Raw genomic sequence first — 24,963 nt, forward strand, 5'->3', positions numbered from 1 at the left:
TCAGTAGATTGGGAATCTGAGAGAGGGATCAGTAGATTGGGAATCTGAGAGAGGATCAGTAGATTAGGAATCTGAGAGGGGGGATCAGAAGATTAGAAATCTGAGAGAGTATCAGCTGATTGGGAACTTGAGAGAGGGTCCGTAGATTGGGAATCTGAGAGAGGATCAGCAAATTAGTAATCTGAGAGAGTATCAGGAGATTGGGAATTTGAGAGAGGGTCGGTAGATTGGGAATCTGTGTGAGGTGACAGGTTAGGGGCCTTCACTGTGTAATTTTACAGGTCATGGGTTGTCGCTGTGTGAGATGACAGTTCTGGATATGCCTCTAATTAAAGAACCAACTGTAGGAAATTCCTCCCCGACTCCATAAGTCAATGAAGATAGATGCAGCAGATGATTGCTTACTGGAGCTTAGGAGATCTGCTGTGTTGGGTTTAGTCAATAAGTTGTACAAACTGCTGACTTGGGCCTGAGAGGGCAATGGGGGCTGAATTAAAGGAATTTGAAGGTGGGTACGATCTTCAACATCGACAGGAGGGGACTGATAGTCATCACAATGTCACCATTCACAAGTTGCTTTACTCTTGGCCAAACCAGCTGGCCCACTGATTGTTCCACCAGCACAGCTCCCCCGCTCACTTCACCAAACCTCACTGGCCGGACAGAAATAGCTCAGTATTTAAGGCTGCTTTCAGAATTTACACACTTTTTATCTTTCCAGTTTCCCGTTGCTGTATCTTGGACAGGTTACTCTCCTCAGCCTTGGCTCAATGGGTCACACCTCTCGCCTCTGACTCAGAAGGGCGTGAGTTCAAGTCCCTCTCCAGAGACATGAGCCCACAATCCCGGCTGACACACCAGTGCCAGTACTGAGGGAGTGCTGCACTGTTGGAGGTGCCATCTTTTGGAAAAGACATTAAAACAAAGCCCTGTCTGCCCTCTCGGTTGGGCACAAAAGATTCCACGGCACTATTTTGAATAAGAGCAATGGAGTTCTCCCAGTAGTGGGGAAGCTTTTAGAAATGATAATCCGGGACAAAATTAACAATCACTTGGACAAGTGTGGATTAATTAAGGAAAGCCAGCATGGATTTGTTAAAGGCAGGTCATGTTTAACTAACTTGATTGAGTTTTTTGCTGAGGTAACAGACTGGTTTGATGAGGGCAATGCGGTTGATATGGTGTACATGGACTTCCAAAAGGTGTTAGATAAATTGCCGCATAATATGCTTGCCAGCAAATTTGAAGCCCATGGAACAACAGGGACAGTGGTAGCATGGCTACAAAATTGACAAGAGACAGGATACAGAGAGTGGTGAACAGTTGTTTATTGGATTGGAGGAAGGTATACATTGGTGTTCCCAGATGTCGGTGCAAGGACCACTGCTTTTCTTGCTATATATTAATGACTTGGACGTGGGTGTACAGGGCACAATTTCAATTTTTGCAGATGACACAATACTTGGAAATATAGTGAACAGTGAGGAGGACAGTGATAGGCTTCAAGAATCATTGACAGGCTGGTGAAATGGGTGGACATGTGGCCGATGAAATCTAACGCAGAAAATTGCGAAGTGATACATTTTGGTAGGAAACGAGGAGAGGCAACATAAACTGAAAGGTATAATTCTAAAGGATGAACAGAGTGACCTGGGGGTATATGTATACAAATCATTGAAGGTGGCAGGGCTGGTTGAGGAAGTGGTGAAAAAAAGCATATGTGATCCTGTGCTTCATAAATAGAGGTAAAGAGTACAAAATTGTGGCAATTATGGTGAACTTTAATAAAACACTGGTTTCGCCTCAACTGGAGTATTGTGTCCAATTCTGGGCATCGCACTTTAGGAAGGATATGAAGACCTTAGAGACAGTACAGAGAAGATATATGAGAATTATTCCAGGGATGAAGGACTTTAGTTACGTGGATAGACTGGAGAAGCTGGGATTGTTCTCCTTAGAGCAGAGAAGATTGAGAGGAGATTTGACAGAGGGGTTCAAAATCATGAGGGGTCTAAACAGAGTAGATAGAGAGAAACTGTTCCCATTGGTGGAAGGGTGGAGAATCAGAGGACACAGATTCAAAGTGATTGGCAGAAAAACCAATGGCGACATGAGGAATAACGTTTTTACGCAGCGAGTGTTTAGGATCTGGAATGCACTGACTGAAAGGGTGGCGGAGGCAAAGTCAATTGTGGTTTTCAAAATGGAATTGGATAAGTACACAAAGGAAAAAAAATTGCAGGGCTGCGGGGAAATGGCGGTGGAGTGGGACTAGCTGAAGTGCTCTTGCAGAGAGCCGGCTCGGGATTGACGGGATGAAAGGCCTCTTTCTGTGCTGTAACCATTCTATGATTCTATGATTATATGGGTGTCCTGGCCAATATTTATCCCTCAATCAACATCACCAAAACAGAATATCTGGTAATTATCTCATTGTATTTGTGGGAGCTTGCTGTGCACAAATTGGTTGCTGCATTTCCTACTTTACAACAGTGATGACACTTCAAAGTACTTAATTAGCTGTAAAGCACTTTGGGATGTCCTGAGATCATGAATGCTGCTATATAAAGCAAGTTCTTTCTTCACTCATTCAATCCAGATCCCAATTTAAGAATGATAATCCAGGCTGACATTTCAGTGCAATGCTGAGGGAGTGCTGCACTGTCGGAAGTGTCATCTTTCAGATGAGCCATTAAACCAAAGGCTTGGTTTGTTCAGGTGCATGTGAAAAATCCCATGGCACTCTTTTTAAAAGAGTTTGTCTTGCAGGAGTGCATTGCTTGATTTTTTGTCCATTTAATTTCCAGACATTAGGAGCATGGGAAAAGGAGAAGACCATCCAGCCACTTGAAATTATTCTGCCATTCAATGGCTGATCTGTATCTTAACATAATTTATCCGCCTTTGCTCCATATCCCTTGATACCCTTAGCTAGCAAAAATCTATCAACCTCAGGCCTGTAAATTTCAATTGACCCAAAATCCACAGCCAATTGGGGAGCAAGTTTCAGATTTCCACCACCATTTGCGTGAAGAAGTGTTTCCTGATTTCACTCCTGATTGGCCAGCCACTAATTTAAAATGATGTCTCCTTGCTCTGCACTCCCCCACCAAGAGGAAATAGTATCTCTGTTGGATTAACTCTAAGATCTGTTAGGCTTCATACTTACTCCTTCGCTCTCTGGGAATTAACTGTTCACCATGTAAAATGAAAAAAATACATTGATTAATAATTTACTTCCCCATTTCTAGAAAGCAGATTGAAGAACATTGTTTTTGGAGAAGGGAGAGTCAGAGAAAGGAAACTTACATTAGTTGAGGTGAATCAGGCTATAGTTGGGATGAAATGTCGTTCCAAATCCTAGGGAAGTACTGTAAGGGTTAAAGGTAGATAAAGTCCTTCTGATGCTAATCCATTACGCCCAGGTCAGAGGCTGTTATTCTGTGGCGAATATCTCACCTCCTGACTCCCCAAAGAATTTCCACCATCTACAAGACACAAGTCAGAAGCATGATGGAATACTCTCCACTCGCCTGGATGAGTGCAGCTCCAACAACACTCCAGGACAAAGCATCCCGCTTGATTGGCACCCATCCACCACCTTAAACATTCACTCCCTCCACCACCAGCGCACCATGGCTGCAGTGTATACCATCTAGAAGATGCAGTGCAGCAACTCACCAAGGCTTCTATGACAGCACCTCCCAAACCCGCGACCTCTGCCACCTAGAAGGACAAGGGCAGCAGGTGCATGGGGACACCAGCACCTCCAAGTTCCCCTCCAAGTCACACACCATCCTGACTTAGAAGTATATCGCCGATCTTTCATCGTCGCTGGGTCATAATCCTGGAACTCCCTCACTAACAGCACTGTGGGAGCACCTTCACCACATGGATTGCAGCGGTTCAAGAAGGCAGCTCACCACCACCTTCTCCAGGGCAATTTGGGATGGGCAGTAAATGCTGGCCTTGCCAGCGATGCCCACATCACCGAACAAATAAAGAAATGTCATTACTGTCCCAGGTAAGAGTTAACGCAGGCTAGATGTAGAGTAATACTGCATGGTCAAGATCACCTGGAACATAGGAACACAGCAACAGGAGGAGACCATTCAGCTCCTTGGGCCAGTTCTGCCATTCAGTCAGATCCTGGCTGATCTATATCTCAACTCCATTTACCCACCTTTGCTCCATATCCTTACCCAACAAACATTTGTCGATCTCAGTCTTGAGAGCTCCAATTGCCGCCCAGAATCCATAGCTTCTGGGGAACAGATTTCCCAATTTCGACTATCCTTTGTGTAAAAAGTGCACCCTCACATCACCCTGAATGGCCTCACTCTAATTTTAAGATGATGTTGTAGCGGTTCGTGTAGATCGCCACTCAATAAGAGTGTTTGACTTTGACGAACTATTAACAAGTTGTTTATTTACAGGAACATACTATTACATCAGGTAAGATGGCAGGTAAGATGGCTGACTGTAGGAGCAGCGTGGTATAGGTCTTGTCCCAGTGGGGACTCCACGAGGACTAACTAGAAGTTTCTGAGCTCAACTGCCAGCAGGTTCCGAGCTCTACTGTTGGAAGGTTCCAAGCTCTGATGTCATGACGTCAGAGTACAGGAGAGAAGCCTGAATATAGTATCAGACACATACAGTAAGGTAAGTTAAAGGGAATTATATATGTCAATGTAAGGGACAATCCGGTGGTACCGCCACATAGGCCCCCCCAGAATTCACTTTAATGAAAGTCCAAGGATGAGATGGTCTGACGAGCTGGTGGTTTCGGCGGTCGTGCTGTCTCGGCTTGGCGAGCGAGTTCCGAAGATGCTGCTCCTGAGGGGATCCGTACACGCGTCATGGCGAATAAAGTCTATCCGTCAGGCGAAGGACCATGGAGACGTGCAAAACAACAGGCCTTGTCAGAGTGACGGGCAGGTTGGGCGGACGCGGGCGATGACTCTGTTGATGTTGGAACAAGTCCTTGTTATAACGAACTCTGCAGGAACGCCAAATGAACGTTCCAGAAGGGCTTGACAGGCGAGGTGAGTGAACTCGCCGACAGCTGAGCGAAACGTTCAGGAGGCTGGAACACGCAGAACGGTGTGTGCGATAGTGCTACGACGTTAACACAATGGAGGGTGAAGAGTTGCTGCATTGATCAGTGATCGATGAGGCCAGCAACTTTCACGTGGTTGATCACGGCTGCAGGATGCCCGTTGGACCCGTCCTCGATGTGTGCAGCTTCAGTAGATGTTTGCGTTTGTTAAAGGGAAAACTGGAGAAAGGGCGGCAATGGTCCGGGTTGTTATTGCTTTCAGGAGGGGTTAACTCTGCCTGGAGGGCGGCAACACTTGTAACAGTTGTAGATTTAGGAGAAAACAGCCGGGAGGGCGACACGCCTTTTGTTCACGCTGAATCATGTAGTAGGTAAAACAACCAGCAGGCTGAAGGGCTGGTGCATCGTCGGCAGAGAAGGAGTCTTCATTTTTCACGAGGGATGGGTCCTCGTGGTTCGCAAGGGATGGGTCCTCATGTTTTGCGGGGGTGAGTCCTCGTGGTATCCCCGCAGGGCGTGCTCCGATTTGGTGGGCCCGAACATGCTGTACCCCACGCTTGGAGAGATTTATGCTTGCTGTCGCTGTGGACGTAAAGGCGGACGATCCGTGTGGCGGTAGGATAGACGAGTATGGGGACCATGAGCAAGTGCGTGGTCGCCGCTGCATCGATGTTCTTGTCGAACGGGGCTTCTACCGGTATAAAGCACGAGGGAGAATGTGGCTCCCTGGATTGCGGTAGCGACAGCAAAACGGCTGGTGCTTCCATGGCGTGCTTCTTTTGTGAAAATTGCTCACAAAATGAACAAACGGGGTCCGCTTGAGGTTTGTCCGTGTCAAACGGGATCTGCTCCAGGCTGCGCTTACCTTGCAAATACGTTCGCAAAGATGGGGTCGCCTTTGGCGGAGTGAGGCGGTTGCTGTACCATGGTTGTTCGTCGGTTGTGCGTTGGTCATCTTGTGGGAAGACGAGGTTCAGCCACGCGTTGCTGCCGTGAAAATCGTTCATGGATACGGGTTCACCAATTGTAGTGTTGGAATTGATGAGCTCCCGTACTCACGTCGTTGGGTCACCAATGTAGCGGTTGGTGTTCGTCAGTCGTCTTCTGTGAAGATGAGGGTCAGGCTGCGCGTTGCTTCCGTGAAAATCGTTCACGGATACGGGGTCACCAATTGTAGTGTAGGAATTGATGAGCTCCCGTACTCACATCGTTGGGTCACCAATGAAGCGGTTTGTGTAGATCGCCACTAAATAAGAGAGTTTGACTTCGACGAACTATTAACAAGTTGTTTATTTACAGGAACAGACTATTACATCAGGTAAGATGGCAGGTAAGATGGCTGACTGTAGGAGCAGCGTGGTATAGGTCTTGTCCCAGCGGGGACTCCACGAGGACTAACTAGAAGTTTCCGAGCTCAACTGCCAGCAGGTTCCGAGCTCTACTGTTGGAAGGTTCCGAGCTCTGATGTCATGACGTCAGAGTACAGGAGAGAAGCCTGAGTATAGTAACAGACACATACAGTAAGGTAAGTTAAAGGGAATTATGTATCTCAATGTAACGGACAACCGGTGGTACTGCCACAATGTCCTCTTGTTCTTGAATCCTCCACCAGCAGAAATAGTTTCTCTGTTTCTACTCCATCGGATCCTTTAACATTTTAAACACCTCGATCAGATCACCCCTCAATCTCTTATACTCAAGGTAACACAAGCCTAGTTTATGCAAGCTGTCCTTATAATGGAGATAGAGAGATTTTTGAACAATAAGGCAGTGAAGGGTTGTGGGCAGCGGGCAGGGAAATGGAGCTGAGCCCAAGATCAGATCAGCCATGATCTCATTAAATGGCAGAGCAGGCTCGAGGGGCCAAATGGCCGACTCCTGCTCCTATTTCTTATGTTCTTATGTTTAACCCTGTAAACCCTGATCTAATTCTGGCGAATCTGTGCCGCAATCCCTCCAATGCCGATATATCCTTCCTGACCTTGTATCCTGGCCAATATTTATCCTTCAACCAAGATCATCAAAACAGATGATCTACTCATTTATCTCATTGATGTTACTGGGATCTTGCTGTGCGCAAACTCCTTTCCTGTTTCCTACATTACAGCAGTGACAACTCTTCAAAAAATATTTAATTGGCTGTAAAGCGCTTTGCAAAACTGAAAGGTCGTGCGAGGCACTATAGAAATGAAAGTTGTTTCGTTTTTATCTCACTTATTTTAATCTCCTGATAACCTTCTATCTTTTTTCGCTCTTTCATTATTAAAGACGCAGTTATTGGTACAGTGTAAATACATTTAGCAAATGGGGCAGAGTTTGTGTCCACTTTTGGTTTTGTTAAAGTTTCAGGAGAACTTTGCGAAACTGACCGGCTATTTGTACATTGAGTGAAAGTTAGGCTGATCCGGGCTCGCATCATGAGCACACTCAGCTCAGGAGAAGTTGTGTTTTTTCCAATTGCCGCAGCATTAAGCTGGGTATTTCCTGCTCCATTGCATCACGGTTGCCGGTGGTGTTGGCCTGATCTTTATATAGAGCTGGTGTGTAGCTGCAGGGACATAAAGCACTGAGAGAGCTGAGAGACAGACGGCTGGTCCCAACAAAGCTCCGACTGACACCTGAGACCATGAGTAGTGAGCAGAAGATGCTGGACATTGAGAATGGAGGAGTGGTTCTGGTCAGACAGTCAGACTCGAAGAGGAGCTGTTTCTGGCCAGCTCTCTGTGCGATGGCTGTTCTGGGCTTGCTGGCTGTGTCTTCCTACCTCTTACTCTGTCAACTTGGAGTTCTACCTTCAAACCAGGTGCGTAGCTCTACCTTGGTAAAGCGAGATCAAATTCCGCCGTGTTGCCTTTCCCCGGTTTCCTTTCAGTCCTCGGAGAGGCTGCTTTAAGTGTGGTGTAAAGCTGGGGAGTTATTTCAGAGCTTGCCTCCGCTGTTCCAGCTGTGAAACAATAATCTGTGTTTAACCAGTTGATCCAGGTGTTGACTTTTGCTGCTCTCAACACCTGGGCGCGCTCTGTATTGGCAAGATGCAGCGATTCAATCCTCAATCCTGCATTTCATTCCGCTTTAGCCGAGCGATTTCGTGAGCAGCAGTCAGTGCTCTGAGAAACTCTTTCTCTGCTGTCAATGTGGAGTGTGAGAGTCAGCCCGAGTCTGGACAGCCCCAGTGTCTCTGTGTAATGCTCATAAGCTGCCTGTAGATCCGGCTTGAACCTTTGTACTGAAGGTCGCCATGTGTTTCATGGACATTTGGGGTGAACTTCACATTTTAATCGCTTTCCTTGTTTTCTGTCTGAAGGTGGTAACACGGAAGTCTGAGACTGCCCGATTCCAGGATTTAGGGAATCATTCGCCCCTGGCAAACGTCGCTATTAACAGTGGTGAGTGCCCTCTCCAACAATCGCTCTCTCTCCAACAATCTCTCTCTCACCATCAATCTTTTTAGCTATATCAAACTCTCCCCCTCTCTCTCTATCAATCTCTCCCTATCAATCTCTCTCTCTCTCTTTGTCTCTCTATTTCCCCCTCTCTTTCAATGTCCCTATCTCTCCATCTCTAGGTCTCTCCATCAATACCTATCAATATATCAATCTCACTATCTATCTCTCTTTCTCGATTTCTCGCTCGCTATCTCTCTCTACCTCGATCGCTCTCTCCATCTCTCTATATCTCCCTCTCTCCATCTCTCTCTCTATCAATCTCTCTCTCCAATTCAATTCAATTCAATTCAAATCGCTTTATTGGCATGACAAGGTACATCTTATGTTGCCAAAGCATCGAAAAACATTTATGGTTGAACACATAAACGCAGGTCTATCCATACAGTGTATAAACAGATATATCCCTGAGTGTATAAATATACATTCATATAATTGGTATATACTCTTTTCTTAGATTTAATGGTTGTCCCTCTGTTTATGGCAAGCTGTAACATAGTGTGCCGCTAAGGTTACACAATTAATCTGTTCCCCTAGTCTGTATGGGAGTTTTTGGTCGTCATTCAAACTTCTGAATTCAGGGCATATTTTTGTGAATTTTGGGTAGAAATTCTCCCTTATGCACTGATATTTTCTACAAGCTCACTATCTATCTCTCCATCTCTCTCACTCCATCTCTCTCTCTATCTCTATCTCTCCCTCTCTCCATCTCTCTCTATCACTCTGTCTCTCCATCTCTCTATCAATCTCATTATCTCTCTCTCTCTCTATCTCTCTCTCTCTCGTTGTCAGTCAGTTTTTGTTGCATGTACATCATGATAGCGACTGAGTGTCCAGCCTTTCTTCTCCAGGTCTGCCTCCTCTCATGAAGCAGGTGGGGAACGACCCGAGGGGAAAAATCGCAGCTCACCTGACAGGTAGGAGGCTATTCTTAACGTTATTATTAACTCCGTGTCCTGAAGGTAGCCACTCCCACTGTAGCAGAGGAACAATTTGCAGGGCTCTGGGGAAAAAGCAGAGGGATTGGGATTAATTGGCTAGCTCTACCAATGAGCTGGCATGGGCACGATAAGTCAAATGGTCTCCTTGTGTGCTGCATCATTCTCTGAATCCCCGGGTGGCAGGAGGTCTCAGCCCATCACTAAAGTGCTCATTCTTGATGTGTGAGCTGAGAGTGGCAGTGGGCTATTTCATTGCAGTGAGCCTATGATCCAAACCCAATCTTGTTCTCACATGGCACAGATTTCACTGGATAGCAATCAGTCCTGGTCAATATTTATCCCTCAATCAACAGCACCAGAACAGGGTATCTGGTCACTATCACATTGCTGTTTGTGGGAGCTTGCTGTGTGCAAATTGCCTGACGTGTTTCCTACAGTACAGCAGTGACTACTGTTCAAAACTATTTCATTGGCTGTAAAGCGCTTAGGAACGTTCTGAGATGTGAAAGGCGCGATAGAAATGCCAGCTGTCTTTTTTCTTTATTCCATCCTTACGATGTTCCCTTTCTCTCTTCCCTCAGCTTCTTCAACCCACAAAGGAAAGGTGATTTGGCAGAATGATGCGGACTCCACCTTCGCCGAGGGGGTGGAGTTCAGGAACAACAGTCTGGTCATCACCACCCCTGGTCAGTACTTTGTCTACACCCAGGTGGTCTTCTACAGCAAGGGATGTCGGGACAAGAGCATCTTTCTGAGCCACGAACTCGCCAAGCTCTCGTCGAGCTATCCGGAGGAAACCTTGCTGCTGAAAGCCACCAAGTCGGCCTGCCACTACGGCCAACACGGAGAGCCCTGGTACAAGACCTCCTACCAGGGAGCTGTATTTGAGTTTGATGCGGGAGATCAGATCTTCTCCAGGGTTAGTGAGGAGGCGCTGGGATATGTAGACTCCGCCCAAGGAAAGAGCTTCTTTGGAATATTCGCGTTGTGAGGAGCCCGTGTTTCTTCTTGCGAATGACGAGCAATGATGACTGATCGAGAACTTCCAATTGAAATACATTGGAAAGTGTTCAGGGCACATTGTCCTATCCGGCACTAATGGGACAAAGAGACTAATGTCTCCGCTATTTTATTGAGAGACTTGTTGCGGGAGAAAATATCAAATGTGTTGAGGTTGGAGGATTGGGTAGTGTGCTGGGTGATCACACTGACCTTTCACTTCTGCCATTCCAGGGTCACGGCCAACACAGACCATTATTGAGCAGAGAGATTCTGTGCATCTCCTTAATTTACTTGCTATTTATTGTTATTAATGTTATTTAAGCTGGTACTCCTCAGGGAGAGAGTAATTAGACAAACCCAAGAGCTAACAAGTGGGGAATCAGTTCTGATATTCAGACTGGTTAACCCGTGTGATCAGTTATTGGTCCTTGAAGTGTATGGGCTCTGCCTTGCCATCTATGTCTGTTCCAATATGTCTATACTATCTCCGTGGACCTTCAGTGATGATATTGGTCGAAAGTCCCTGAGTTTTCTGTTTGGCGATGATGGTCAGCCAAGCTCCCAGCAGTCAACTGGCTTTCCACCTCTACAAACCGATTGGTCATCTTTACACGGGATACTACTTTTCTAGAGTGTGATGGGTCGACACTTAACCAATTAAAAAGAAAAAAGAGTATTCTACAACACTACGAAAATCGTCCCCCAAAATATAATCTGGAATGTTCAACTGTTGAATATTAATTGTGGCGGATTGCCAGAAATATATGTTTTGTGGAAAAATGTGACATCTGTTTTAAAGATGTCTTTCAGTGGCATAAATACTGTCAAGTTTAGGATGTTTCTGACGGATTTAAGTTATTATTTAAATATATTTATTAATTAATTATTTATATTATTTATTTATATTATTTATATTATTTACTGGTGAGCTGTTGGATGGGATTGAATAAAATATTTTAATGACATGAAATGATTCTGTCTAATTATTGCACATTGTTTTCCATTCAGCGCTTTTCATGAAAAATGATTTCAGTTGAGGGAAGGAATTTTATTAGTTTACAACCTGCAATTCAGATAGAGGATCATTAGATTGGAAATCTGAGAGAGGATCAGTAGATTGGGAATCTGCGAGACGGATCAGTAGATTGGCAGTGTGAGGGAGTGGACCAGTAGATTGGGAATCTAAGAGAGGATCAGCAGATTGGGAATCTGAGAGAGGATTAGTCATTGGGATTCTGAGAGAGGGATCAGTAAATTAGGTATCTGAGAGAGGATAAGTAGATTGGGAATCTGAGAGAGGGATCAGTAGATTCAGAATATGAGAGAGGATCAGTATATTGGGAATCTGAGAGAGGGATCAGTAGATTGGGAATATGAGAGAGGATCAGTAGATTCAGAATATGAGAGAGGATCAGTATATTGGGAATCTGAGAGAGGGATCAGTAGATTGGGAATATGAGAGAGGATCAGTAGATTCAGAATATGAGAGATGGTCAGTAGATTGGGAATCTGAGAGAGGGATCAGTAGATTGGGAATATGAGAGAGGATCAGTAGATTCAGAATATGAGAGAGGATCAGTATATTGGGAATCTGAGAGAGGGATCAGTAGATTGGGAATATGAGAGAGGATCAGCAGATTAGAAATCTGAGAGAGGGTCAGTAGATTGGGAATATGAGAGAGGATCAGTAGATTCGGAATATGAGAGAGGATCAGTAGATTGGGAATCTGAGAGGGGGGATCAAAAGATTGAGAATATGAGGGAGGGGATCAGTCGATTGGGAACCTGAGAGAGGATCAGCAGATTAGAAATCTGAGAGAGTATCAGGAGATTGGGAACTTGAGAGAGGGTCCGTAGATTGGGAATCTGAGAGAGGATCAGCAAATTAGTAATCTGAGAGAGTATCAGTATATTGTGAATCTGTGTGAGGTGACAGGTTAGGAGCCTTCTCTGTGTAATTTTACAGGTCATGGGTTGTCGCTGTGTGAGATGACAGTTCTGGATATGCCTCTAATTAAAGAACCAACTGTAGGAAATTCCTCCCCGACTCCATAAGTCAATGAAGATAGATGCAGGAGATAATTGCTTACTGGAGCTTAGGAGATCTGCTGTGTTGGGTTTAGTCAATAAGTTGTACAAACTGCTGACTTGGGCCTGAGAGGGCAATGGGGGCTGAATTAAAGGAATTTAAAGGTGGGTACGATCTTCAACATCGACAGGAGGGGACTGATAGTCATCACAATGTCACCATTCACAAGTTGCTTTTCTCTTGGCCAAACCAGCTGGCTCACTGATTGTTCCACCAGCACAGCTCCCCCGCTCACTTCACCAAACCTCACTGGCCGGACAGAAATAGCTCAGTATTTAAGGCTGCTTTCAGAATTTACACAATTCTTATCTTTCCAGTTTCCCGTTGCTGTATCTTGGACAGGTTACTCTCCTCAGCCTTGGCTCAATGGTTCACACCTCTCGCCTCTGACTCAGAAGGGCGTGAGTTCAAGTCCCTCTCCAGAGACATGAGTCCACAATCCCGGCTGACACACCAGTGCCAGTACTGAGGGAGTGCTGCACTGTTGGAGGAGCCATCTTTTGGATAAGATGTTAAACCAAAGCCCTGTCTGCCCTCTCGGGTGGACGCAAAAGATTCCACGGCACTATTTTGAATAAGAGCAATGGAGTTCTCCCAGTCGTGGGGAAGCTTTTAGAAATGATAATCTAGGACAAAATTAACAATCACTTGGACAAGTGTGGATTAATTAAGGAAAGCCAGCATGGATTTGTTAAAGGCAAGTCATGTTTAACTAACTTGATTGAGTTTTTTGCTGAGGTAACAGAGTGGGATGATGAGGGCAATGCGGTTGATACGGTGTACATGGACTTCCAAAAGGTGTTAGATAAATTGCCGCATAATATGCTTGCCAGCAAATTTGAAGCCCATGGAACAACAGGGACAGTGGCAACATGGATACAAAATTGACAAGAGACAGGATACAGAGAGTAGTGGCGAACAGTTGTTTATTGGATTGGAGGAAGGTATACATTGGTGTTCCCAGGTGTCGGTGCTAGGACCACTGCTTTTCTTGCTATATATTAATGACTTGGACGTGGGTGAACAGGGCACAATTTCAAAATTTGCAGATGAAACAATACATGGAAATATAGTGAACAGTGAGGAGGACAGTGATAGGCTTCAAGAATCATTGACAGGCTGGTGAAATGGGCGGACATGTGGCCGATGAAATTTAATGCATAAAAGTGCGAAGTGATACATTTTGGTAGGAAAGTGAGGAGAGGCAACATAAACTGAAAGGTATAATTCTAAAGGATGAACAGAGTGACCTGGGGGTATATGTACACAAATCATTGAAGGTGGCAGGGCTGGTTGAGGAAGTGGTTAAAAAAAGCATATATGACCCTGTGCTTCATAAATAGAGGTATAGAGCACAAAATTGTGGAAATTATGGTGAACTTTAATAAAACACTGGTTTGGCCTCAACTGGAGTATTGTGTCCAATTCTGGGCATCGCACTTTAGGAAGGATGTGAAGGCCTTAGAGACAGTACAGAGAAGATATATGAGAATTATTCCAGGGATGAAGGACTTTAGTTACGTGGATAGACTGGAGAAGCTGCAGTTGTTCTCCTTAGGGCAGAGAAGATTGAGAGGAGATTTCACAGAGGGGTTCAAAATCATGAGGGGTCTAAACAGAGTAGATAGAGAGAAACTTTTCCCATTGGTGGAAGGGTGGAGAATCAGAGGACACAGATTCAAAGTGATTGGCAGAAAAACCAAAGGCAACATGAGGAATAACTTTTTTACACAGCGAGTGGTTAGGATCTGGAATGCACTGACTCAAAGGGTGGCGGAGGCAAAGTCAATTGTGGCTTTCAAAATGGAATTGGATAAGTACACAAAGGAAAAAAAATTGCAGGGCTGCGGGGAAATGGCGGTGGAGTGGGATTAGCTGAAGTGCTCTTGCAGAAAGCCGGCTCGGGATTGACGGGATGAAAGGTCTCTTTCTGTGCTGTAACCAATCTATGATTCTATGATTATATGGGTGTCCTGGCCAATATTTATCCCTCAATCAACATCACCAAAACAGATTATCTGGTAATTATCTCATTGTTGTTTGTGGCAGCTTGCTGTGCACCAAGTGGCTGCTGCATTTCCTACTTGACAACAGTGACGACACTTCAAAGTACTTAATTGGCTGTAAAACACTTTGGGATTTCCTGAGGTCATGAATGCTGCTATATAAAGCAAGTTCTTTCTTCACTCATTCAATCCAGATCCCAATTTAAGAATGATAATCTAGGCTGAGGGAGCGCTGCACTGTCGGAGGTATCGTATTGCAGATGAGTTATTAAACAAAGCCTTGGTTTGTTCAGGTGCATTTGAAAAATCCCATGGCACTCTTTTTAAAAGAGACATGGGGGCTGAACTTTGTCTTGCAGGAGTGCATTGCTTGATTTTTTGTCCATTTAATTTCCAGACATTAGGAGCATGGGAAAAGGAGAAGACCATCCAGCCACTTGAAACTATTCTGCCATTCAATGGCTGATCTGTATCTTAACATCATTTATCCGCCTTTGCTCCATATCCCTTGATACCCTTAGCTAGCAAAAATCTATCAACCTCAGTCCTGTAAATTTCAATTGACCCAAAATCCACAGCCAATTGGGGAGCAAGTTTCAGATTTCTACCACGACTTTGTGTGAAGAAGTGTTTCCTGATTTCACTCCTGAATGGCCAGCCACTAATTTAAAATTATGTCTCCTTGCTCTGCACTCCCCCACCAAGAGGAAATAGTATCTCTGTTGGAGTAACTCTAAGATCTGTTAGGCTTCATACTAACTCCTTCGCTCTCTGGGAATTAACTGTTCACCATGTAAAAGGTGAAAAATACATTGATTAATAATTTACTTCCCCATTTCTAGAAAGCAGATTGAAGAACATTGTTTTTGGAGAAGGGAGAGTCAGAGAAAGGAAACTTACATGAGTTGAGGTGAATCAGGCTATAGTTGGGATGAAATGTCTTTCCAAATCCTAGGGAAGTACTGTAAGGGTTAAAGGTAGATAAAGTCCTTCTGATGCTAATCCATTACACCCAGGTCAGAGGCTGTTATTCTGTGGCGAATATCTCACCTCCAGACTCCCCAAAGAATTTCCACCATCTAAAAGACACAAGTCAGAAGTGTGATGGAATACTCTCCACTTGCCTGGATGAGTGCAGCTCCAACAACACTCCAGGACAAAGCATACCGCTTGATTGGCACCCATCCACCACCTTAAACATTCACTCCCTCCACCACCAGCGCACCGTGGCTGCAGTGTATACCATCTACAAGATGCAGTGCAGCAACTCACCAAGGCTTCTATGACAGCACCTCCCAAACCCGCGACCTCTACCACCTAGAAGGACAAGGGCAGCAGGTGCATGGGGACACCATCACCTCCAAGTACCCCTCCAAGTCACACACCATCCTGACTTAGAATTATATCACTGATCTTGCATCGTCGCTGGGTCAAAATCTTGGAACTCCCTCACTAACAGCACTATGGGAGTACCTTCACCACACGGATTGCAGCGGTTCAAGAAGGCAGCTCACCACCACCTTCTCCAGGGCAATTTGAGATGGGCAGTAAATGCTGGCCTTGCCAGCGACGCCCACATCCCCAAACAAATAAAAAAATGTCATTACTGTCCCAGGTAAGAGTTAACACGGGTTAGATGTAGAGTAATACTGCATGGTCCAGATCACCTGGAACATAGGAACACAGCAACAGGAGGAGGCCATTCAGCTCCTTGGGCCAGTTCTGCCATTCAGTCAGATCCTGGCTGATCTATATCTCAACTCCATTTACCCACCTTTGCTCCATATCCCTTGATACCCTTACCCAACAAGCATCTGTCAATCTCAGTCTTGAGAGCTCCAATTGCCCCTCAGAATCCATAGCCTCTGGGGAAGAGAGTTCTCGATTTCCACTATCCTTTGTGTAAAAAGTGCATCCTCACATCACCCCTGAACAGCCTCACTCTAATTTTAAGATGATGTCCTCTTGTTCTTGAATCCTCCACCAGCAGAAATAGTTTCTCTGTTTCTGCTCCATCGGATCCTTTTACATGTTAAACACCTCGATCAGATCACCCCTCAATCTCTTATACTCAAAGTAACACAAGCCTAGTTTATGCAAGCTGTCCTTGTAATGGAGATAGAGAGATTTTTGAACAATAAGATGTGAAGGGTTATGGGGAGGGGGCAGGGAAATGGAGCTGAGCCCAAGATCTGATCAGCCATGGTCTCATTAAATGGCGGAGCAGGCTCGAGGGGCCAAATGGCCGACTCCTGCTCCAATTTCTTATGTTCTTATGTTTAACCCTGTAAACCCTGATCTAATTCTCTTTCATTTTTAATGACGCATTGGTACCGTGTAAATACATTTAGAAAATGGGGCAGAGATTAGTGTCCACTTTTGGTTTTGTTAAAGTTTCAGGAGAATTTTGCGAAACTGACTGGCTATTTGTACATTGAGTGAAAGTTAGGCTGATCCGGGCTCGCATCATGAGCACACTCAGCTCAGGAGAAGTTGTGTTTTTTCCAATTGCCGCAGCCTTAAGCTGGGTATTTCCTGCTCCATTGCATCACGGTTGCCGGTGGTGTTGGCCTGATCTTTATATAGAGCTGGTGTGTAGCTGCAGGGACACAAAGCACTGAGAGAGCTGAGAGACAGACGGCTGGTCCCAACAAAGCTCCGACTGACACCTGAGACCATGAGTAGTGAGCAGAAGATGCTGGACATTGAGAGTGGAGGAGTGGTTCTGGTCAGACAGTCAGACTCGAAGAGGAGCTGTTTCTGGTCGGCTCTCTGTGCGATGGCTGTTCTGGGCTTGCTGGCTGTGTCTTCCTACCTCTTACTCTGTCAACTTGGAGTTCTACCTTCAAACCAGGTGCGTAGCTTTACTTTGGAAAAGCGAGATCAAATTCCGCCGTGTTGCCTTTCCCCGGTTTCCTTTCAGTCCTCGGAGAGGCTGCTTTAAGTGTGGTGTAAAGCTGGGGAGTTATTTCAGAGCTTGCCTCCGCTGTTCCAGCTGTGAAACAATAATCTGTGTTCAACCAGTTAATCCAGGTGTTGACTTTTGCTGCTCTCAACACCTGGGCGCGCTCTGTATTGGCAAGTTGCAGCGATTCAATCCTCAATCCTGCATTTCATTCCGCTTTAGCCGAGCGATTTAGTGAGCAGCAGTCAGTGCTCTGAGAAACTCTTTCTCTGCTGTTATTGTGGAGTGTGAGAGTCAGCCCGAGTCTGGACAGCCCCAGTGTCTCTGTGTAATGCTCATAAGCTGCCTGTAGATCCGGCTTGAACCTTTGTACTGAAGGTCGCCATGTGTTTCATGGATATTTGGGGTGAATTTCACATTTTAATCGCTTTCCTTGTTTTTTGTCTGAAGGTGGTAACACGGAAGTCTGAGACTGCCCGATTCCAGGATTTAGGGAATCATTCGCCCCTGGCAAACGTCGCTATTAACAGTGGTGAGTGCCCTCTCCAACAATCGCTCTCTCTCCAACAATCTCTCTCTCACCATCAATCTTTTTAACTATATCAAACTCTCCCCCTCTCTCTTTATCAATCTCTCCCTATCAATCTCTCTCTCTCTCTTTGTCTCTCTATCTCCCCCTCTCTTTCAATTTCCCTATCTCTCCATCTCTAGGTCTCTCCATCAATACCTATCAATATATCAATCTCACTATCTATCTCTTTCTCGATTTCTCGCTCGCTATCTCTCTCTACCTCGATCTCTCTCTCCATCTCTCTATATCTCCCTCTCTCCATCTCTCTCTCTATCAATCTCTCTCTCCATCTATCTATTAATCTCACTCTCTATCTCTCCATTTCTCTCACTCCATCTCTCTATCTCTATCTCTCCCTCTCTCTCTATCACTCTGTCTCTCCATCTCTCTATCAATCTCATTATCTCTCTCTCTCTCTCTCTCTATCTCTCTCTCTCTCGTTGTCAGTCAGTTTTTGTTACATGTACATCATGATAGCGACTGAGTGTCCAGCCTTTCTTTTCCAGGTCTGCCTCCTCTCATGAAGCAGGTGGGGAACGACCCGAGGGGAAAAATCGCAGCTCACCTGACAGGTACGAGGCTATTCTTAACGTTATTAATAACTCCGTGTCTTGAAGGTAGCCACTCCCACTGTAGCACAGGAACAACTTGCAGGGCTCTGGGGGAAAAACAGGGGAGTGGGATTAATTGGCTAGCTCTACCAATGAGCCGGCATGGGCACGATAAGTCAAATGGCCTCCTTGTGTGCTGCATCATTCTCTGAATTCCCGGGTGGCAGGAGGTCTCAGCCCATCACTAAAGTGCTCATTCTTGATGTGTGCGCTGAAAGTGGCAGTGGGCTATTTCATTGCAGTGAGCCTATGATCCAAACCCAATCTTGTTCTCACATGGCACAGAATTCACTGGATAGCAATCAGTCCTGGTCAATATTTATCGCTCAATCAACATCACCAGAACAGGGTATCTGGTCACTATCACATTGCTGTTTGTGGGAGCTTGCTGTGCGCAAATTGCCTGCCGTGTTTCCTACAGTACAGCAGTGACTACTCTTCAAAACTATTTCATTGGCTGTAAAGCGCTTAGGAACGTTCTGAGATGTGAAAGGCGCTATAGAAATGCCAGCTGTCTTTTTTCTTTATTCCATCCTTACGATGTTCCCTCTCTCTCTCCCCTCAGCTTCTTCAACCCACAAAGGAAAGGTGATTTGGCAGAATGATGCGGACTCCACCTTCGCCGAGGGGGTGGAGTTCAGGGACAACAGTCTGGTCATCACCACCCCTGGTCAGTACTTTGTCTACACCCAGGTGGTCTTCTACAGCAAGGGATGCCGGGACAAGAGCATCTTTCTGAGCCACGAACTCGCCAAGCTCTCGTCGAGCTATCCGGAGGAAACCTTGCTGCTGAAAGCCACCAAGTCGGCCTGCCACTACGGCCAACACGGAGACCCCTGGTACAAGAGCTCCTACCAGGGAGCCGTATTTGAGTTTGATGCGGGAGATCAGATCTTCTCCAGGGTTAGTGAGGAGGCACTGGGATATGTAGACTCCGCCCAAGGAAAGAGCTTCTTTGGAATATTCGCGTTGTGAGGAGTTCGAGTTTCTTCTTGCGAATGACGAGCAATGATGACTGATCGAGAACTTCCAATTGAAATACAGTGAAAGTGTTCAGGGCACATTGTCCTATCCGGCACTTATGGACAAAGACACTAATGTCTCCGCTATTTTATTGAGAGACTTGTTGCGGGAGAAAATATCAAATGTGTTGAGGTTGGAGGATTGGGTAGTGCGGTGGGTGATCACACTGACCTTTCACCTCTGCCATTCCAGGGTCACGGCCAACACAGACCGTTATTGGTCAGAGAGATTCTGTGCATCTCCTTAAATTACTTGATATTTATTGTTATTAATGTTATTTAAGCTGGTACTCCTCAGGGAGAGAGTAATTAGACAAACCCAAGAGCTAACAAGTGGGGAATCAGTTCTGATATTCAGACTGGTTAGCCCGTGTGATCAGTTATTGGTCCTTGAAGAGTATGGGCTCTGCCTTGACATCTATGTCTGTTCCAATATGTCTATACTATCTCCGTGGACCTTCAGTGATGATATTGGTGGAAAGTCCCTGAGTTTTCTGTTTGGCGATGATGGTCAGCCAGTGCTGTAAAACTCTATGACTCTAGGCTCCCAGCAGTCAACTGGCTTTCCACCTCTACAACCCGATTGGTCATCTTTACACGGGCTAGTACTTTGCTAGAGTGTGATGGGTCGACACTTAACCAATTAAAAAGAAAAAAGAGTATTCTACAACACTACGAAAATCGTCCCCCAAAATATAATCTGGAATGTTCAACTGTTGAATATTAAATGTGGCGGATTGCCAGAAATATATGTTTTATGGAAAAATATGACATCTGTTTTAAAGATGTCTTTCAGTGGCATAAATACTGTCAAGTTTAGGATGTTTCTGACGGATTTAAGTTATTATTTAAATATATTTATTAATTGATTTATTTATATTATTTATTTATATTATTTATATTATTTACTGGTGAGCTGTTGGATGGGATTGAATAAAATATTTTAATGACATGAAATGATTCTTTCTAATTATTGCACATTGGTTTCCATTCAGTGCTTTTCATGAAAAATGATTTCAGTTGAGGGAAGGAATTTTATTAGTTTACAACCTACAATTCAGATAGAGGATCATTAGATTGGAAATCTGAGAGAGGATCAGTAGATTGGGAATCTGCGAGAGGGATCAGTAGATTGGGAGTGTGAGGGAGTGGACAAGTAGATTGGGAATCTAAGAGAGGATCAGCAGATTGGGAATCTGAGACAGGATAAGTCATTGGGATTCTGAGAGAGGGATCAGTAAATTGGGTATCTGAGAGAGGATCAGTAGATTCAGAATATGAGAAAGGATCAGTATATTGGGAATCTGAGAGAGGGATCAGTAGATTGGGAATATGAGAGAGGATCAGTAGATTCGGACTATGAGAGAGGATCAGTAGATTGGGAATCTGAGAGAGGGATCAGTAGATTGGGAATCTGAGAGAGGATCAGTAGATTCGGACTATGAGAGAGGATCAGTAGATTGGGAATCTGAGAGAGGGATCAGTAGATTGGGAATCTGAGAGAGGGATCAGTAGATTAGGAATCTGAGAGGGGGGATCAGAAGATTAGAAATCTGAGAGAGTATCAGCAGATTGGGAACTTGAGAGAGGGTCCGTAGATTGGGAATCTGAGAGAGGATCAGCAAATTAGTAATCTGAGAGAGTATCAGGAGATTGGGAATTTGAGAGAGGGTCAGTAGATTGGGAATCTGTGTGAGGTGACAGGTTAGGGGCCTTCACTGTGTAACTTTACAGGTCATGGGTTATCGCTGTGTGAGATGACAGTTCTGGATATGCCTCTAATTAAAGAACCAACTATAGGAAATTCCTCCCCGACTCCATAATTCAATGAAGATAGATGCAGGAGATGATTGCTTACTGGAGCTTAGGAGATCTGCTGTGTAGGGTTTAGTCAATAAGTTGTACAAACTGCTGACTTGGGCCTGAGAGGGCAATGGGGGCTGAATTAAAGGAATTTGAAGGTGGGTACGATCTTCAACATCGACAGGAGGGGACTGATAGTCATCACAATGTCACCATTCACAAGTTGCTTTACTCTTGGCCAAACCAGCTGGCTCACTGATTGTTCCACCAGCACAGCTCCCCCGCTCACTTCACCAAACCTCACTGGCCGGACAGAAATAGCTCAGTATTTAAGGCTGCTTTCAGAATTTACACACTTTTTATCTTTCCAGTTTCCCGTTGCTGTATCTTGGACAGGTAACTCTCCTCAGCCGTGTCTCAATGGGTCACACCTCTCGCCTCTGACTCAGAAGGGCGTGAGTTCAAGTCCCTCTCCAGAGACATGAGCCCACAATCCCGGCTGACACACCAGTGCCAGTACTGAGGGAGTGCTGCACTGTTGGAGGTGCCATCTTTTGGAAAAGACATTAAAACAAAGCCCTGTCTGCCCTCTCGGGTGGACACAAAAGATTCCACGGCACTATTTTGAATAAGAGCAATGGAGTTCTCCCAGTAGTGGGGAAGCTTTTAGAAATGATAATCCGGGACAAAATTAACAATCACTTGGACAAGTGTGGATTAATTAAGGAAAGCCAGCATGGATTTGTTAAAGGCAGGTCATGTTTAACTAACTTGATTGAGTTTTTTGCTGAGGTAACAGACTGGTTTGATGAGGGCAATGCGGTTGATATGGTGTACATGGACTTCCAAAAGGTGTTAGATAAATTGCCGCATAATATGCTTGCCAGCAAATTTGAAGCCCATGGAACAACAGGGACAGTGGCAGCATGGCTACAAAATTGACAAGAGACAGGGTACAGAGAGTGGTGAACAGTTGTTTATTGGATTGGAGGAAGGTATACATTGGTGTTCCCAGGTGTCGGTGCTAGGACCACTGCTTTTCTTGCTATATATTAATGACTTGGACGTGGGTGTACAGGGCACAATTTCAAAATTTGCAGATGAAACAATACATGGAAATATAGTGAACAGTGAGGAGGACAGTGATAGGCTTCAAGAATCATTGACAGGCTGGTGAAATGGGTGGACATGTGGCCGATGAAATCTAACGCAGAAAATTGCGAAGTGATACATTTTGGTAGGAAAACGAGGAGAGGCAACATAAACTGAAAGGTATAATTCTAAAGGATGAACAGAGTGACCTGGGGGTATATGTATACAAATCATTGAAGGTGGCAGGGCTGGTTGAGGAAGTGGTGAATAAAAGCATATGTGATCCTGTGCTTCATAAATAGAGGTAAAGAGTGCAAAATTGTGGAAATTATGGTGAACTTTAATAAAACACTGGTTTTGCCTCAACTGGAATACTGTGTCTAATTCTGGGCATTGCACTTTAGGAAGGATATGAAGACCTTAGAGACAGTACAGAGAAGATATATGAGAATTATTCCAGGGATGAAGGACTTTAGTTACGTGGATAGACTGGAGAAGCTGGGGTTGTTCTCCTTAGAGCAGAGAAGATTGAGAGGAGATTTGACAGAGGGGTTCAAAATCATGAGGGGTCTAAACAGAGTAGATAGAGAGAAACTGTTCCCATTGGTGGAAGGGTGGAGAATCAGAGGACACAGATTCAAAGTGATTGGCAGAAAAACCAATGGCGACATGAGGAATAACGTTTTTACGCAGCGAGTGGTTAGGATCTGGAATGCACTGACTGAAAGGATGGCGGAGGCAAAGTCAATTGTGGTTTTCAATATGGAATTGGATAAGTAAACAAAGGAAAAAAAATTGCAGGGCTGCGGGGAAATGGCGGTGGAGTGGGACTAGCTGAAGTGCTCTTGCAGAGAGCCGGCTCGGGATTGACGGGATGAAAGGCCTCTTTCTGTGCTGTAACCATTCTATGATTCTATGATTATATGGGTGTCCTGGCCAATATTTATCCCTCAATCAACATCACCAAAACAGAATATCTGGTAATTATCTCATTGTATTTGTGGGAGCTTGCTGTGCACAAATTGGTTGCTGCATTTCCTACTTTACAACAGTGACGACACTTCAAAGTACTTAATTAGCTGTAAAGCACTTTGGGATGTCCTGAGATCATGAATGCTGCTATATAAAGCAAGTTCTTTCTTCACTCATTCAATCCAGATCCCAATTTAAGAATGATAATCCAGGCTGACATTTCAGTGCAATGCTGAGGGAGTGCTGCACTGTCGGAAGTGTCATCTTTCAGATGAGCCATTAAACCAAAGGCTTGGTTTGTTCAGGTGCATGTGAAAAATCCCATGGCACTCTTTTTAAAAGAGTTTGTCTTGCAGGAGTGCATTGCTTGATTTTTTGTCCATTTAATTTCCAGACATTAGGAGCATGGGAAAAGGAGAAGACCATCCAGCCACTTGAAATTATTCTGCCATTCAATGGCTGATCTGTATCTTAACATAATTTATCCGCCTTTGCTCCATATCCCTTGATACCCTTAGCTAGCAAAAATCTATCAACCTCAGGCCTGTAAATTTCAATTGACCCAAAATCCACAGCCAATTGGGGAGCAAGTTTCAGATTTCCACCACCATTTGCGTGAAGAAGTGTTTCCTGATTTGACTCCTGATTGGCCAGCCACTAATTTAAAATTATGTCTCCTTGCTCTGCACTCCCCCACCAAGAGGAAATAGTATCTCTGTTGGATTAACTCTAAGATCTGTTAGGCTTCATACTTACTCCTTCGCTCTCTGGGAATTAACTGTTCACCATGTAAAATGAAAAAAATACATTGATTAATAATTTACTTCCCCATTTCTAGAAAGCAGATTGAAGAACATTGTTTTTGGAGAAGGGAGAGTCAGAGAAAGGAAACTTACATTAGTTGAGGTGAATCAGGCTATAGTTGGGATGAAATGTCGTTCCAAATCCTAGGGAAGTACTGTAAGGGTTAAAGGTAGATAAAGTCCTTCTGATGCTAATCCATTACGCCCAGGTCAGAGGCTGTTGTTCTGTGGCGAATATCTCACCTCCTGACTCCCCAAAGAATTTCCACCATCTACAAGACACAAGTCAGAAGCATGATGGAATACTCTCCACTCGCCTGGATGAGTGCAGCTCCAACAACACTCCAGGACAAAGCATCCCGCTTGATTGGCACCCATCCACCACCTTAAACATTCACTCCCTCCACCACCAGCGCACCATGGCTGCAGTGTATACCATCTAGAAGATGCAGTGCAGCAACTCACCAAGGCTTCTATGACAGCACCTCCCAAACCCGCGACCTCTGCCACCTAGAAGGACAAGGGCAGCAGGTGCATGGGGACACCAGCACCTCCAAGTTCCCCTCCACGTCACACACCATCCTGACTTACAAGTATATCACCGATCCTTCATCGTCGCTGGGTCATAATCCTGGAACTCCCTC

General features: G+C 44.9%; 2 protein-coding genes across 2 annotated transcripts; both read left to right on the forward strand.

Moving 5' to 3' along the window:
• The first annotated feature begins 9,349 nt into the window (after positions 1-9,349).
• LOC147096215 (tumor necrosis factor-like) lies at positions 9,350-10,599 on the forward strand. Its single transcript, XM_085974120.1, has 2 exons — positions 9,350-9,419; positions 10,025-10,599. The coding sequence occupies exons 1-2, from the start codon at positions 9,368-9,370 to the stop codon at positions 10,432-10,434; spliced, it is 462 nt and encodes a 153-aa protein (XP_085830246.1). The 5' UTR covers positions 9,350-9,367; the 3' UTR covers positions 10,435-10,599.
• Positions 10,600-18,527: 7,928 nt separating this feature from the next.
• On the forward strand, positions 18,528-19,602 carry LOC147096216 (tumor necrosis factor-like). Its single transcript, XM_085974122.1, has 2 exons — positions 18,528-18,588; positions 19,193-19,602. Exons 1-2 carry the CDS (start codon positions 18,537-18,539, stop codon positions 19,600-19,602), a joined length of 462 nt encoding a protein of 153 aa, XP_085830248.1. The 5' UTR covers positions 18,528-18,536.
• The last annotated feature ends 5,361 nt before the right edge of the window (positions 19,603-24,963 follow it).

Source organism: Somniosus microcephalus, unplaced genomic scaffold (assembly GCF_052327205.1).
Source record: "Somniosus microcephalus isolate GS21.2 unplaced genomic scaffold, FLI_Smic_1.0 unresolved_chr1, whole genome shotgun sequence".
In the NCBI taxonomy this organism is placed as follows: Eukaryota; Metazoa; Chordata; class Chondrichthyes; order Squaliformes; family Somniosidae; genus Somniosus; species Somniosus microcephalus.